The sequence below is a fragment of the Chrysemys picta genome, chromosome 5 (genome assembly GCF_011386835.1).
Source record: "Chrysemys picta bellii isolate R12L10 chromosome 5, ASM1138683v2, whole genome shotgun sequence".
NCBI lineage: Eukaryota > Metazoa > Chordata > Testudines > Emydidae > Chrysemys > Chrysemys picta.
In genome coordinates this window covers 18,576,492-18,592,933 of record NC_088795.1, presented here as the reverse complement: position 1 = coordinate 18,592,933, position 16,442 = coordinate 18,576,492, and the positions used below count along the sequence as shown (strand labels likewise).

Below are 16,442 nucleotides of genomic sequence, written 5' to 3'. Positions count from 1 at the left end.
CTATAACATGAAATATATGGCAGAATGTGGGTAAAACAGAACAGAAGACATACAATTCTCCTCCCAAGGAGTTCAGTCACAAATTTAATTAACGCATTATTTTTTTAATGAGCATTATCAGCATAGAAGCATGTCCTCTGGAATGGTGGCCAAAGCATAAAGGGGCATATGAATGTTTAGAATATCTGGCACGTAAATAGCTTGCTACACCGGCTACAAAAATGCCATGAGAATGCCTGTTCTCACTTTCAGGTGACATTGTAAATAAGAAGCAGTCAACAGTATCTTCCGTAAATGTAAACAAACTTGGCATCTGAAGAAGTGAGGTTCTTACCCACGAAAGCTTATGCTCCCAATACTTCTGTTAGTCTTAAAGGTGCCACAGGACCCTCTGTTTGTCTTAGCGATTCGCTGAACAAGAAGTAGGACTGAGTGGACTTGTAAGCTCTATTGTTTTACGCTGTTTTGTTTTTGAGTGCAGTTATGTAACAACAACAAAAATCTACATTTGTAAGTTACATTTCATGATAAAGAGATTGCACTACTGTACTTGTATGAGGTGAATTGAAAAATACAATTTCTTTTATAATTTTTACAGTGCAAATATTTGTAATAAAAAATAATGTAAAGTGAGCACTATACACTTTGTATTCTGTGTTCTAATAGAAATCAATATATTTGAAAATGTAGAAAAACATCCAAAAATATTTAATTCATTTCAATTAGTATTCTATTGTTTAACAGTGCCATTAATTGTGATTACTTTTTTTTAAATCGCAGTTAATTTTTTTGAGTTAGTCACGTGAGTTAACTGCGATTAATCAACAGCCCTACTTTGTAGTGTAAACAAGCACTTAGAACACACAAACTTCCCTATAGGGACAGCATGAAGTAACCCTATGACTGTGAACAAAGCATTTAGTATTTGGAGCCCTAGATTAGAAGACACAGATTTTTGAAGAGTTTAGAAATTTTGAAGAATTTAGAAATTTCCTTTCCCTCCTCACTGTAGTTCAGAATTAAAGTTGATTGGGTGCTTAACTGTGCATTTCCATATCATAAAATGTTCGGATTTCTTTTTAATTTAACCTTAACTCTGAATTTCCTGAGTTTACAATGCTAGGTTTGGGGATAATTACAGCATCTCCTTAATGAATTTTGCCCTAAATTACTGATATGCACTTTCATCTTAACATAGTTTTTGTCTGGGAATTTTCTTATTTTGTTTTTTAAATTGAAAACTTCATTCATGAATAGTGTAAACAAGAAACCCAAAGAGACTGATACCATGTGATATTACTAATTATTTGAAGATATGAAGTATCAGCCTTAAAGCTTCTTTTTATTTTTACTTTGATTACAAGTTTGAACAGTAGGTCTGAGGCCAAACTCAAGTGCCACCAAGCAGTCAGAGCATAGTTGACAGTTAAGTTGGGTTTACAGCTGCTCAGTTTTAGAACAGCAAATCAATCTCTACCTCTACCTTCCCTCTACCTCCTGTCCTCCAAATTTCTCCTGCCTTTTGCAGCTTCCTAGATTTTTCCCCACATTCCCCTGCATACAAATACTCCAACTTCCCCTCCTTCCTGCATTCTCTTGCACATATGCACCCCATCTTCCCTTTCCCACCTCATACATTCCCCTGTACATACATGGTGTATACACACGCTCGCCTCTTAGTACCTTCCTCCCTCCTGATCTCTATGTTGAGAATATACGATGCAACAGGTAGCTTATGAAAATAAATATTTAAAATAGTCATTGGTTGCCATTATTTTTCATGACTGAAGGTTTATCTGTCAGTAGAGGCTGTTGATTAAAATCTCCTTCCAAAGAAATTCACAAGATTGGTCTCTTTCAAGATGGCCACACCATTTCTTATTGTTCCCTAGGATATGGAAGCACAGGGGCCCTTCAGGAAGATGGTGTTTCCCTATGATGTCAGGATAAAGAGGAATACTCAGCTATTTTGAAAGTGGGCAGTTCTTCATGCAATTCTCTGTAGTAGAACGTTTTTCTTCTGCCTCTTCTGGGAGAAACTGACCATTAACCCTAAAAAATTCATTAATGTAATCTATACACAAGATTACAGTGAATTTTAATATTTACAAAGTTTGAAGAGTCTGTGTCATTCTGTTATTAAGATTATATACCACAAAAAGGTTTGATAGAAGGTGTTATTTTTAAGCACCCTCTTTTTAAATTAATTTTAATTCCTAACAAATTTACTTATAAATTCTCAGAAAATTAATTCTGTACTCAAAGAGTAAATGCTATAACTTTGGGGAGGCTATGCTCTATTTTTCACACATATCAAAGTAACTGCATCCCTACTTTGCGTGCAAAACTCAATTCAATCTCTAGTATGGAGCCACAACTGGCACCTCCCTGACAAAAAGGTCACAGGACAGAGCCATTGGTGCTTATCACCAAGCATTCCCTTCTGTTTTGGTACATTTATGGTTGAGTTATTTTCTAGTTATGTTCCACTTAATTCCCCAGCAGTTTCTGACTCCTGGTTTATTTTCATTTCCCTTTTCTTGATTTTGTGTAGAAAGTGAGTAGCTAGCAAATGGCCATTCCAAAAAAATATAGATTTTCCACTGAAGGGAGTATCTGGAGCCTTGCAGAATACTGAATTTGCAGACTCCAACATTTTCATCCAAAACTGATTGCTTGATTCCGGTTAGCTCCCTCCTCTACACTTGTATCTTGGAGCTCAAATTCAGAAAATTTAGGATTTGCTGACTTCATAGTTTAAGTTTCCCATCCTCTACTTGCCTCCCTGGAACACACTATCAAACTTTTTTTTTTAACATGTAATTCAGATAGAGTGATAATTATACTGCATCCCCCTTAATTCATTCAACTTACAGTATCACTATCGACTCTATGGTTTAATATTGAATAAAAAACATTATTTCTGGAATAAATTGACTTGCCCTCGGTGAACCCATGTTGACTGAATAAATTGCCTAGGGAGGTTGTGGAATCTCCATCATTGTTCAACCTGCTCTTAAAAATCTCCAAATACCTGTCAGGGATGGTCTAGATAATATTTAGTCCTGCCTTGAGTGCAGGGGACTGGACTAGTTGACCTCTCAAGGCCCCTTCCAGTTCTATGATTCTAAGAATAAACCGTTATAAATTTATAACTGTTTTTGGTTCAACTTTCCTTTTTTCTTTCCACATGCATCTCTAGGGGCTCAAATATTCTGCAATGCAAAACAAAAGAATAACAAAATTCTATGTATTCATTTCAAAAACATTTCAAAGAAAGCCAAAAGAATAACAAAAGGTATTTTTCTAATTAGCCTTCTAAATAGATTTTAAAGTACAAGTATATTTAGTGGATCATGCTGACTTCTAAGATGAATAATGATTACTTATAATCTAATGTAAGGTTTGTCATGCCATTCCAAAAAGATCAGTTTAAACATATTTTCCCTTTCATTATTTCTAGCAATAAGGAAAAAAAGCTTGTGCCCCTTCAAATAAAATATTTTGCCTGCTGTAAAGCAACTTTTAAGAAAAGGCAAAAGGAAGAAATCAAATGTGAGAACTAAAAGCTCAATAAACAGGCTACAATTTTTTTTTTAAATCAAGAAAGTCTTCTTTCATATTTCAATATAAATTGCAGTCTATACAATCTTCAAATCCCAGTGTTTCAATCCCACAATAAATTGTTTTTTTATGTACTAGTAAATAGCTGAATTGGCATTACCTTCTTTTCTTCCTGTAATACTATTACTTCATGATACCGTGGGACATAGGGTTCATATTTTTTCTTGTCTTCCTTTTTGATGTTGACATTCCAATAATGCAGTGCACTTTCCCTTTAGAAAGTTTAAAGAGAGATTTATGAGTCTTCAGTTTTAAATGCCTGAACATGTAAATACGCCTAGTGAAAGCCTTTTGTCCTTTGACTATACAACAAACAGCTGCTGTTTGTAATATTTAATGAAAGCCAGGATTACTCACTAATGGGAGAGTGTAAACATATTGTACAATTACACTGTAAACCTGCAGAAGCCACACAAATCATGTTTCACTAATTTTGGTTTGTTACTTTTTCATATTCAAAACTATGTAGTCATTATCACAGGTTGAGTCTAGCAACAATGCAAAGGAGAAAAAGCTAAAAATCAAAGGCCAGACAAGTTAGGGTTTCTGTCCTATTAGCTATAGGTGCATTGAAAAGCAAAGCCTCAAGTGACTTATAAAGTTCTTACTTTAACTGTAGATTTAATACTGTAACTAATACTGTAATGTAATACTGACAAGATCTGCCTATTTATAGCACAAACTCATTTAAAATACTGAGAGGCTTTTGAATTTTATAGTGGCAATGCTCAGAAGAGAACCCCTTTATAATTTAAATATAGAGAGGCACAGATTTCAAGGAAAGGCCCTTAAAAACGATAAAATTATTTCTATTGGTTACTTAAAATGTCATCCTCTTGCCTGGCATTCCAAGAGACCTACAGAAGGCTGGAAAATGATTAAATCATGACAGATACTTGACTAACAGATTAACACCAATCAACTGTAGCTAAGGAATGTTAAAATTAGCTGTAAATATTTATCTCTACCACTTCCTAATCAATTCACCATTTATTCAAGCATCAGTTTTAACATTTAAAATTCTATGGCAGATATTACCTGGCCCTTATTCAGCAGATCATTTAAGCACAGGTTTAATTTTAAGTACATTCTAAAATTCTATAAACACAGGCCACGATTCAAGAAAACAATGAAGTACATGCTTAAGTCCATCAAGCATTAAAGTTCACTCTTCATAGAATTAAAACTTACGCCTACCTGCAGAGAATGCTAAACATTAGACCACTCAGACAAATTCTGCCCTCAAAGCCCATCCACAAATACTGATTGCCTTCAATGTGAACTGAATATGCATATCTCAGGTTAGTTTCTGGCCCTACAAGTACCAGATAGAGGGTTAAAAAAAAAATTCAAGTGTCTAAGAGACTTAGGAGCATACAGCGTGGTCTACACTTAAAAATTAGATCAACCTAGCTACCTTGCTCAGGGCTGTGAAAAATTTCACACTATGTGCAACGTTCTTTGGTCGACTTAATTGCTGGTGTAGACATATCTACAACAGCTGATGAATTCTTCCAGTGACCTAGTTACTGCCCCTCAGAAAAGAAGATTAACTACACTGATGGAAAGTTCCTTCCATTAATCTACGAAGTGTCTACTCTAGAGTGGTACTGTGGTAGAGCTGCAACACCATAGCTGTGCCACTGTAATATAGACATATACTTAGTCCCATTTTCAAAATTGATTTAGGCACTTAGGGCCAGATTTACAAATGTATTTTGATATCTAAAGATGCATATAGGCACCAAACGGGATTTACAGAAGTGCCTATGCAGGTTAGCACCTAAATACCATTGAAAGTCATTTTTAAATTAAGGGCTAATGTACAAACCCTTCTTTTTCATATGCCAGGAGATAAAGGACTTAAGCATTTGCTCAGTCACAACACAGTAAAGCAGGCACAAATTCATTTTTTATATAGCAGAATAGACAGTTAGTGACAGCCTAATAAGTGGAGTAAGACTGAAAAATCTTTACCCTGCTCTGAACATGGCTATTGACATATTACACTAGCCAGGCATGAGTATCACTAGAATATATTTCTCATCCATTGTCCTATGGTGTGCAGGTTTCCTATCGTTCAGAATTCAAGTTTTAGTCATAGCACACAAGAGCTTCTGAAGGAAGTTTATACTTTTGCAATCATTGACTATCCTGCTTGTCACTAAAACAAACCTTTTTAATTTTATTTTCATTGCTCCTGGACAATAAGCAACAAAGACAATTCTTAATGGGAATTTCCCAAGTAAATAAGTGGAATTGTCTGGGTAGGTGGCATTGTTTGGCAATCTTAACTGTGTATTTCCATACTTTAAGCTGTGCCCCTCGATTTTTAATAATTACTGGCTTGGGATGGATAACCAATTCTTTTGTATAATACAAGTCAAATCAAATAATTATGTCATTGAAATTAATTTGAAGACTACCTCTTTTTGGAATTCATAGACAAAGTAAAAAATGGCATATTTTTACTTACTGAGTTATGTCATACTCCCCAGGTCCAGGCCCTGCTTGAGCTTTAAATTCACTACGTTTTCCTGTTAGATTACCAAAATGTACTCCTTTATACTTCATGGCAGAATACGTACCATTCTGAAAAATAAAGATAAAGACATTTTACAGTTTGGGGGCCAAATTTTCTACCCCTGATCTCTAACACATACAAAACTTAAAAACATAGACAGATCTGTTTCCCCAAGTGTGATTCAAATGTTATTACACTGCATCTTGGTTTGTGTACATCTGAGCTGATCATAAAAATTCCAGAAAAACTTGTTTTTGTCTAAATCTGCCAACTAATCGAAAACAAAACATGTTGTGGAAACAGTTCCATTACAACCAAACTTCTGATGGCCCCAAGGGATGTTCCCTGCCTGCTTGCCCACCTGCTTCCTCGGCACCCTGCTAAGCCAGAAGCCTCAGAGCTTGGGAACACCAGCTCCCCTTCAGCTCACCAGGTGGGCTACTAAGGACCCAAGGCTTCCCAGGCTCCCCAGCAGCCTACCAGGCTGATTGCCATGGAGCTGGAGACTATGGAAGTGAGGACTGAATTTGACATAATTCCTATCAGTTTCACTTCTTAGTAGCTGGTGTGAAACTGACCAGACTCTCATTCGGGGGGCAGCCGGAAATCCCAGGGAGCACAGTTCATTTCGGAAACACCATGTTTTGGTGGAATATTGTGAATCTCAGTACCATGATCATGTTTGAGATTTTGGCTTGTCATCCCAAATTGGGAGAAAAATATTTCTTAGGAACCAAAATTCAGTTTCCCCACCAGCTCTAGTGTACATAGATAAATCGGCAAGTAGTATTTCTAAATTCACATCTCTCCTAAAATGACCATATTTATTTCTGTATTTACTCTAGTTAGGGCCCTCATTTTCACTTTCACATACAGAATAGCTCCCTAGTCAGACCTTGACACATCAGGTCAATGGTCTGTAGCTTTCTCAAAGACACATCCATAATTGATGTGAAAAAGCAGGTGCCCATTAGCAGTTCCCCTCCAAAATATATGGACTAATAACCCCATGTAACACAAAATACGAAAAGGACAAATATACCAAAACTTAGATGCAGCATTCTGCATCAAGTAATAACTTTAGCCCTCGATGCCACTCATCCATTTTCTGTCCAATTATACCACGTCTATGCAGCCACACACTCATCACTCTAGCAGTCAAATGCATATCCTCTCATATAACATTCAATGGACTTCAGATAAGGTAGACCAGAAGAGACAGGTCCCTTAATGAAGGGCATGTCAAACAATTTAAATTTCATCTTCATGTCACATTGTTCTGCCCCACTATCCATTCATGTCATGTTCCTATTTCACATTTGTGCCTAGGTCACTGGTTACATAAATAATTTACACACAGGTCATGAGTCTTAAATGGCTGGAGAAAATATGTAAAGCTGTGTAAAATTCACTAACTTTGGTTCACAGGGTGTTTGTGCAAACCTTGGTTTGGGTTGTTAACACCTGAGTTTTGCATTCAGGTGTACCCAAATATTGGAAGTAAAGACCAGTCAAGACCCCTGAATTTGACCCAATTTCATGTCAAACATTTAAAAGGACAAACATTAAGGAATAACTGTTAGGAACAGAGGCTGCAATTTATAAAAGAGTTTGAGAAAGTCTGGTATGAAATTCAATAGGAGTTGGACACCTGACCCTAAAGTATCTTTGAAAATCCCAAACAAAAAATATAAAGCTTTTTACAACAATTGCAGAAACTTAAAACCGGAACCAGAATGAACATAACTTCTTTCTCAGAAACATGATCCTTGGATACATATTACTGGTATACAAGACAGAAAAATTAGGTTACAGTGGAAAAGGTGGTATATTAGGCAGATATGGTAGCAGTGCCTCTAGTCAAGGATGACATAAGCCCATTTTCAGCTGCTTAAAATAGTGCTAAACAATCATTCAGGCTGAAATTTCCCATGCCTAGTCTTTGAGTTTTTTAAAACTTTTGGCAAAAACAGTTCAGCAATTTTTAAGAACGAAGTTAGAAAACAATAGGTAGCTTTCCCAATATTGAAAAAAAATCTTTGTTTCTTTGAAGAACTGTAATTCTTCCACCGTTTGGAACAGGGACTTGAGCATCAAGAGGAAGTCAGTCCTAGAGTCAGAGAGGTGCCTTTTGCTCTCCCCAAGAAAATCCACCCAGAACTTCTTGACTTATAAACCTCTGAAAATCATCATCACTTATGAGTAAGTGTTTTTTAGAGGTTTGCAGCTAGAATTTTCAGGCATTCTATCTGCACTAAGCATGCCCCAGCCCCACAGAACACCTACATGCTTATGCCCTGCGTATGCTCCCATGCTCCACTTTGGTTTCTTTGTAGTAGGCACAGAGCTGGAACTTCAGATGGGACACATGCACAACAGCATCCCTTTCCCTCTGGTGTAGGGGAAGGAGTCTTTTCTACACTTCAGCCAAGCACCTTCCAGTGACTAGTAAAGTAGTAAACTTACTATTGAGCAAGACTTAAAAGGTAGGTAAATGTTCTCCTCATTTTACAGAAAGGGTACGTAACAGCTTGAACAAGAACACGTCTAGCATCCCTGGAACTAGAACCCTGACTCCAATATGGCTCCAAATCCCATCCGTTTAAGTGACACTGCATTTGAAAATGACTATTACAAATCTGTATGCTTGGCTATCTGAAACTACTAGATCACACTCCCTTCCAGAACCAGGAATCTAACCAAGGAATCTTGATTCCCAATGTTCTTCTGATGTCTAGAAAATAGTTGTGTAAGTCACAGGCAAAATGTGCTATGCCTCCCTCTAATGACTGGTCCACATAAAGGATAACAGCCTATTACTGCTATCAGTTACCCTCATAATATAAGTGGTAGAGATCTGTCCTGTGAATCTTGAGATCCTGAATTCAAACCTTGCTGATGACCCATGAGTCAGTCATTATTATTCCATGATGCAATGAGTGGGATTTTTTTTTCAGTTTGCTTTTCAAAAAAATATAGTAAATGACATTTAAAAACTACATGAAAAAGAACATTAAAGTTGTAAAGTCACATCTTCAAAAAAGTTAGCAGAATTGCAACCTTCTGAGTGTATGCATTATGGTACAGTCTTTAGTTACAGGACCACATACTTTTCCACATGACCTCTGCCTTATTCAGTTCAAAGAGTGGAGAGTGAACGAGGCAGAGGGTTGCAAGAAGTATTGTGTTTCAGGCACTGGACTATGACCTAGAACAGCTGGGTTCTATTACTCAATCTGTCATAGACATCCCATGAGATGCTGGGCAAGACTCATAATGCATATGCTTACAAAACATCAGAGAATACTGTTACTCTCATCTACCTGGAAACATGCGCACTCCTACTACTACTTGCCCAGAAAATAAAGCAAATAAACAAATTTGCTAAATAAACAAAACAAGTACCAGAATACTTGATGGTGGAATGCATATTTAAAGGTTTCATCTTCCCTATATAGCAATTCACCTAACAAATATAGTGCAGCATATATTTTCACACGTTAATCCAGACCCATCAGTATAATCCATAAATGGTTTCCACATGTTTTCAAATAGATCTCCCTTCCTTGCATATGAAAAAAATCATTATCCCAAGAGATGAGTAAGGCTAACCTCCATTCAGCCTCTGTTGTGTGAGCCCTGTCTTTCCAATATCTTAAAAATTATTCTCTTTGCCACCATTAATGGACTCTGCGTCCAGGATGCTGTCCTTGGTGAAATGTTAGTCCAAGCACATATACGAAGTTTGATTAGCAAAAGTCCTTGTTCAGAAGGATGATAGTCTTCCCTGTCACCTTTTCCCAATATGCACATGACTTCACAGATCTGAAAACATAGGGATACAATGTCTGACACAGTTCTGACCCCTTTGTCAAAAATGTATAATTCCTGGACCCATTCTACCCATTTTCAGAGGTGCCCGCTATAGATTAAAATTCAAATTTTACATAAAATTTTGTCAACTGTTACAAAACTAAGAAACCAAAATATTTTCCTTTCTTGTACACCTCTACCTCACTTTCACCTCCTATGACTGGTATAAGATACCACTATTATAGATATAGAAAAATTATATAAAAGGTTCTTGGTGAGCACTACATCTAATTTTCACAGTTAACAGGGCTTTAGCACCATCAGGAGGCTTCTGTCAGGCCTCATTTACTATTGTTCTAATATACTGCCACAACTGTAAATAATGCCATTGTTCAGATCTGGCTAGAGCGGACTTCATTTAATTGGAAAAGATTAGGGCCAGATCATCCTGTGGGGATCTGTGCATGGAGCAGAACCTTCCCACAGCAGGAAATGTCCAGTCCATTTGAACCACTCTGGCTAGGAGTCAGAGGACCCCCAATGTTTGATAGCCCTAAACTCCAACATATTGTCCGCGCTCTGTGGAGACATTGGGTGAGAATGGGCTCACATCAGTCAGTCTTAATTTTTTTGACCACTGAATGGGTGAAGTATAAATGTCCTTCAAATGGAATCCTGTCCAGAAGAACAGCTGCTGTGAAAATAGCAAGCTTGTGGGGTATGAACAAGGGACATTTTTAAGAATACTCAGAGCTATAGTAAGGATATCAAGGCCCATTAAGAAGGAAAATTGACACAGGTAGACTGTCATGTTACTAGGACATCATTTCATTCATATGCTTTTGTTTTTCTCTCAAGGGAAGCAATACCTGGCAAGCAAATAACTTCATACAGTGCAAGAGTATCTGGCCTATATTTAAATTCTATTCAGAAGTATATATTAAGGACACATATGTATTGAACTTTTTATATCCCAGTGGTTCCCAAACTTTAACAACCTGTGAACCCCTTTTACTAAAATGTCAAGTGTTGTGAACCCCCTCCTAAAAATGAATATTTCCAGGGATTTTCTCCTTTACTTGAGTATAAATTTATAAAAGCAGTGATCTTGGAAATATAAAATTTGTTTTATGACATGATTATTACCCATTATTTATTACACCTCTACCTCGATATAACACTGTCCTCGGGAGCCAGAAAATCTTACCGCACTATAGGTGAAACCGCATGATATTGAACGAGCTTTGATCCACCGGAGTGCACAGCCCCGCCCCTCCGGAGCACTGCTTTACCGCGTTCTATCCGAAGTTGTGTTATATCGGGTCGATTATATTGAGGTAGCGGTGTATTTATCATTGCAGTATTTTTATTACATTATGAAAACGGCAACACTTCCAAGATCTCACTTTCATAGCTTGTAACACTTTGAATAAGCCTGTTATAAGACAAGGCTCCTATGTTTCATCAAGGAGTATCAGATGTGAAACAGCATGAAGGTATTTATGAAGCCAACTCAAAGAGTTCCTCCTACACAAGCATTCAGGTCTTGAGCAGTCCAGACAAACAATGCACATTACAACAAAGCCTAAACTTGTTCTTCATAATAATTTTAAAAACAATACTAGCTGCCTATTTAATTTTAAAAATAGCAAAAAATATCCACCTCCCTTTCCATTTCTTATAAGGAGTCTTGAAGTTTAAATCTCCTCAGTGTGATAGAGATGCTTGCTTTGATCTGCTTAGCTCTTGGAAGTCCAGGGGCTCCGGGCTGCTGACCCCGTGCTACCCAGGGTCCCAAGGGACAGCTCTGTCTGCCATTAGGGATTCCCCCCCCCGCCCCCGAGAACCCCCTGTAACATTTCACGAACCCCAGTTTGGGAACCACGGTTATATCCTGAATGTCCCTGATGTATATACAAAGTCCTTTAGTTATCCTATAAATAAAATGGATCGTGTGTTTAATGATAGTGGTATTGAAAATCATATAATTTTTTTTTTTAATTAAGAGACATCTGCAGGGATTCTCCTACTTCATACAAAGCTTGCTTTAAAAATTCTGGCTTATTCCATTGTAGTCAATGGGAGTTTTGCCATTGATTTAAATAAGACAGGATTTCACCCTATATTTAAAAATTATCTTCCATGAAAAATTGAAAAGGACACTAAATTAAAAATTTAGTATGCATTTTTTAAAATCAGACACATTGCATGATTAATGGGAAAATTATTTGTCTTGTTCCCTTACTAATTTATTTTTAGCACATATTATAATATATATTATACCACTAATAGTGGTAGGAAAGAAAACTAATCAGATATGTACTAATAAAAAAATGTCTTAAGCAGCCTGTGCTCAGTACTTGATAACTATGTTATCCCAACTTCAAAATATTGCTATAAATGCCTTTAGTAATGCTTGATACAGTAAAATGTTTAAGACATATGATTTGATCAATGAGCAATTTTAGAATTGCTTTATTTAGTTTACGAAAGTTCAAAATAATATTCATATTTGTGCTTTACACACACATGCTTAAGTTAAGTGCCATCTTGAATTGGGCCTTAGTTTGCTAATTACTTGAAATCGAGTATGTAAGGAATAGATGTATTTTCATGTATTATATATCATTTATTCAGTATTCAGACGTGTGTTAGGCACTTTATAGAACAGATACAATGGTACAGTCCCTATTCCCAAGACCTTATACTATAATTTTGGATGTGACCCTGTGAAAGTAAAGGGATAGCATGAGGAAGGGAAAGGGTTACTGTAATCCGATTTTTTCAGTTATGGTATGGTTCCATAGAAGTTAATTTTTACAGTAAATTACTCATTTTTTAAGACAATATAGAAAAAGTCAATTTTTAAAGATATGAATGAAAAAAAATGGTGGCTCAATGAAAAACAATTAAAAATAACGTATATTCAGCATACAGAGCCAAAATCAAATCAAGTAAGGAAACCCAAAAATAAAGTAATTCAAATGCATCAATTAGGAAAATTACATTTTAATGAATTTATGTTTTTACCTTTAAAAAAATATGTAGCATTACCAGCTGCTTGTCTTCTGAGCTCACTATGCAAGGCCAGGCCTTTTTTCACTTGAAGACAGACACTATCTAATATACATTTCAGGAAATAGAAACTAAGTAATGATAAAATCCCTGAAGGCAAACCTGCATGAGTTGGCAGTTTAATTATGTATGCATTGTGTATTTGGATTAAAAAGACATGCAACATCACCTTCCGAAAGGGGGAGTGTGGAAAAACCATGTATTGAGAAATACAGAAGTAGTTTTAACGACAGACACTCTAAAGTTCATTATCACAGTGATTTGTCCTATATGTTATTTTAATGACCTAAAACTTTCTACTCAGCCACTACAGCTTACTTCATAATTATGCAGACCTTTAGTTTTACTTTTATGGCATGATTATCTGACAAAGTGTACAAAATTATAAACCAATATAAATGTAAATGAATTACTGAATCTCTTGTATTTAAGGTTATTGAACAGACTTCATAAAGAATTAACTTTTCATTTATTACTAAGCTCAATTTTACTGTCACCAATGGCTTTGACAAAAATTAAATCATTTACACGTTTTTTTTAATTGTTGAATTTTTTTTCCTGATGGACTGTCATACAGTATGCTTTTTTCATTCCACACTGAAATCCAATACTTAAATGTTTAGAAATATGCAAGAATCTTGGAGCCCACAAACATTTGACATCAAGAAAGAGCATTTTTAGTGATTCAAGCAGTTCCACAATGAAAGCAATTTTAAAGGTGATCCAATAACTACCTATTCCTTTTCAAACTCAAAACACTTTTAAAAAATCATTGTCTTACATGCACAGATTAAAACTCTGCATTAAAAATAATATAAATTGACTACTACTTAACTCACCAGCCTGTGCATTACTCAGGTAAAATATCCCATCTGTAATGGAATTAAAAAGCCTTTTAGAAATACTGTCATAGACTGAAGAATAAATTGATGCACTCTTAATAACTCTAAATCACCAAGCTCTTTATGCCAAGAAGTGTTGACAATACCAACTTCAAGGTCATTGTCAACTTGGTAAGTCATTAGCAAATAAAATATGGCTTAATTGAAGCAAACTCAGCAAGGAGCTGCATTATTTTAAGTGAACACTGCAGTATAACTTGAAGAAGAATTACTAATCGCCACTCCCGTTGACAATGAAATAGATGAAGAAGGTGCTTTGTAACTTTTTTCTATGACTTTCCCGTAATTAAATATGGAAATAGATTCCATGAAGAATTAAAAGTCCCAGAGTGCATTAATTTCAGGCACTAATGGACTGCCTTCCAGTGTTGAAGCATGCAGGTAGTTCCCAGCATGATTCCAACGTTAGCTAATATGTCAGTGTCAGACTCCAGCCATATTCTTAGCTTGAATACCCAACTTTGAAAAGCAGATTTGGGATGATTCCACATGCTGTTTTACATGGAAACAAAATGTGTGTTTCATATTCTGAAATATTACCTAAAACTTTATGTATGTGTAGTCATAAAATGGCTTGGATTAAAACTGTGACCGAATTGCCTGAAGATGTGGACAAACTAACTGCATACACATACACACACATTGGGCTTATGGAGCCTTTATAACCAGCTCACTACACTACTTCATGAAATATGTAATTTGTGAAATAAACTATAATTTTGTGTAAATGTATTTTAAATTATATTTAAAGAAATCTAAAAAAAAAAAAAAAAATCATGCATGCGATTTAGCTATTTTTCTTCCCTTTTCCTAACTTGAGCTACTAATGCCACCATCTTCATAATGGGAATAAGCCTTTTGCAGATCCTGTTTCTTTAGCATAGAGTACAGCTCTCAGGTCAGACCTCTCCATTCCACTGCTCTATTCATCCAGTCTGTCCTCATCACATTGTACTAGCACATTTCCCTCCAACCTGTATTTTATGGGCAAACAGCTTGATTTCCAAAGAGTTCCCTAAGTGCCAGCCTGAGACTCCCACCAGTACATCTCTACAGCAGCTACCAACATGTCAACCCTTCACATGACTCCCTGGAAGAAACACAGAAAACAAACCTGTACTTTTTTAAAACTAACTCTTAAAGCACTGACACACCAGTTTAAACAACTTAAGTATTTGTATTATAAAAATAGCAAACGGTTACTTTCATTAAAGTCTCTGCAGAGCTCCATCAGTATCAAAGGGTCTGGCCCAGTATCACAAGGAGGAGTGACAGATTTTTATTAGTACTGCGTATAAGCCACCCCAATCCACCAAAGTACCTAAATATGTTTATCTTAAAGCACGTGAGTAGTAGTCATCAGGGCTACTCACATGCTTATAGTTATACACTTGCTTAAGTGCTTTGCTGGACTGAGGCCTTAGATCAGGTTGAAACGCAGAGTGCTTTGGGAATTCAATTGCTTATCCTAGGGTAACCAGATGTCCTGATTTTATAGGGACAGTCCCGATTTTTGGGTCTTTTTCTTATATAGACTCTTATTATCCCCCACCCCCATCCCAATTTTTCACATTTGCTGTCTGGTCACCCTAGCTTATCCAAAATAGTACCCATGGGGAAAGACTAGGCCAACCCAGGGGAGTGACATGAGAACAGGAGCAGATGAAGGAAAGAAGGATCAGAAGGGAAGGTCCAGACTAAAGTAGTGCACACATTAATATAATGAAAAAGCTATACAGCTCTCCCACATCATCTCTCTATAAGCAAAGAAACTCAATAATCTAGGAAAAATAGACTACCACAGGCACTCCATATACATACTGAAAGAAAAGACTACCTGAAAAATATTTTAAATATATTGTCAACTTTGTTTGGGCTTTTTATCATTTTATTTCTTTTCTAATATTGTTTTATATTGTTTTGTTAACTAAGCCTCTTATTGGATGAAGGGAAACAATAAGTAAAAAATATAATTTAAACAGATACAACTTTTGTAAATATATAGGTGTTCTTAAAAAAATCCAATTTTCAGAAAAGTTGTTATAAAAAAAGGAACTCATTTATTACTACAGTAAAACTCTCCAGTTCTGAAATGCTGGTGTATGCCTGCCATGTATATTCACTGATGAAAACATAGACTGGGATTGTTATTACTTATGTAGTCCCACAAGCAATATTTTCAAAATCAAGATATTAACAAATCCTACAGAAACTACTTATCGTGGTTAGAAAGATTATCTGTAATATATAACAAAAGTTACAAATCACAGCCTCATAGTACCTCTACGTAAGAGAGCCCTCAAGACAAATGAGCAGTTGCCCAGTTCGATCCTTTGAGCCCAGTCAGACACAGAAGAATGAAAATACTTAAACATGATTACTTTTATCCCAAACAAGGCTGTAAGCCAAGTCAGTGGGAGTTTTATCATTGCCTTCAGCACAGCCAGGCTCTCACCCCTGATCTTTGCCTATTCCCAAAAACAGTATCCAGATCTTAAAATCAG

At 36.2% G+C, this 16,442-nt stretch overlaps 1 protein-coding gene across 4 annotated transcripts in view; it reads right to left on the bottom strand.

Moving 5' to 3' along the window:
* Positions 1–16,442, bottom strand: part of STPG2 (sperm tail PG-rich repeat containing 2) — a 424,532-nt gene that overhangs the window by 387,176 nt on the left and 20,914 nt on the right. For all 4 annotated transcript variants that reach the window (XR_010601227.1, XM_005278473.5, XM_042856391.2 and 1 more), the window contains 2 exons: positions 6,101–6,216; positions 3,725–3,836 (listed from right to left, as the gene is read on the bottom strand). Coding sequence is in view for 3 of the 4 variants with exons in the window: in XM_005278473.5 (XP_005278530.1) it covers positions 3,725–3,836; positions 6,101–6,216 (228 nt within the window). In the remaining variant the exon portion in view is untranslated. The remainder of the gene's footprint in view (positions 1–3,724; positions 3,837–6,100; positions 6,217–16,442) is intronic.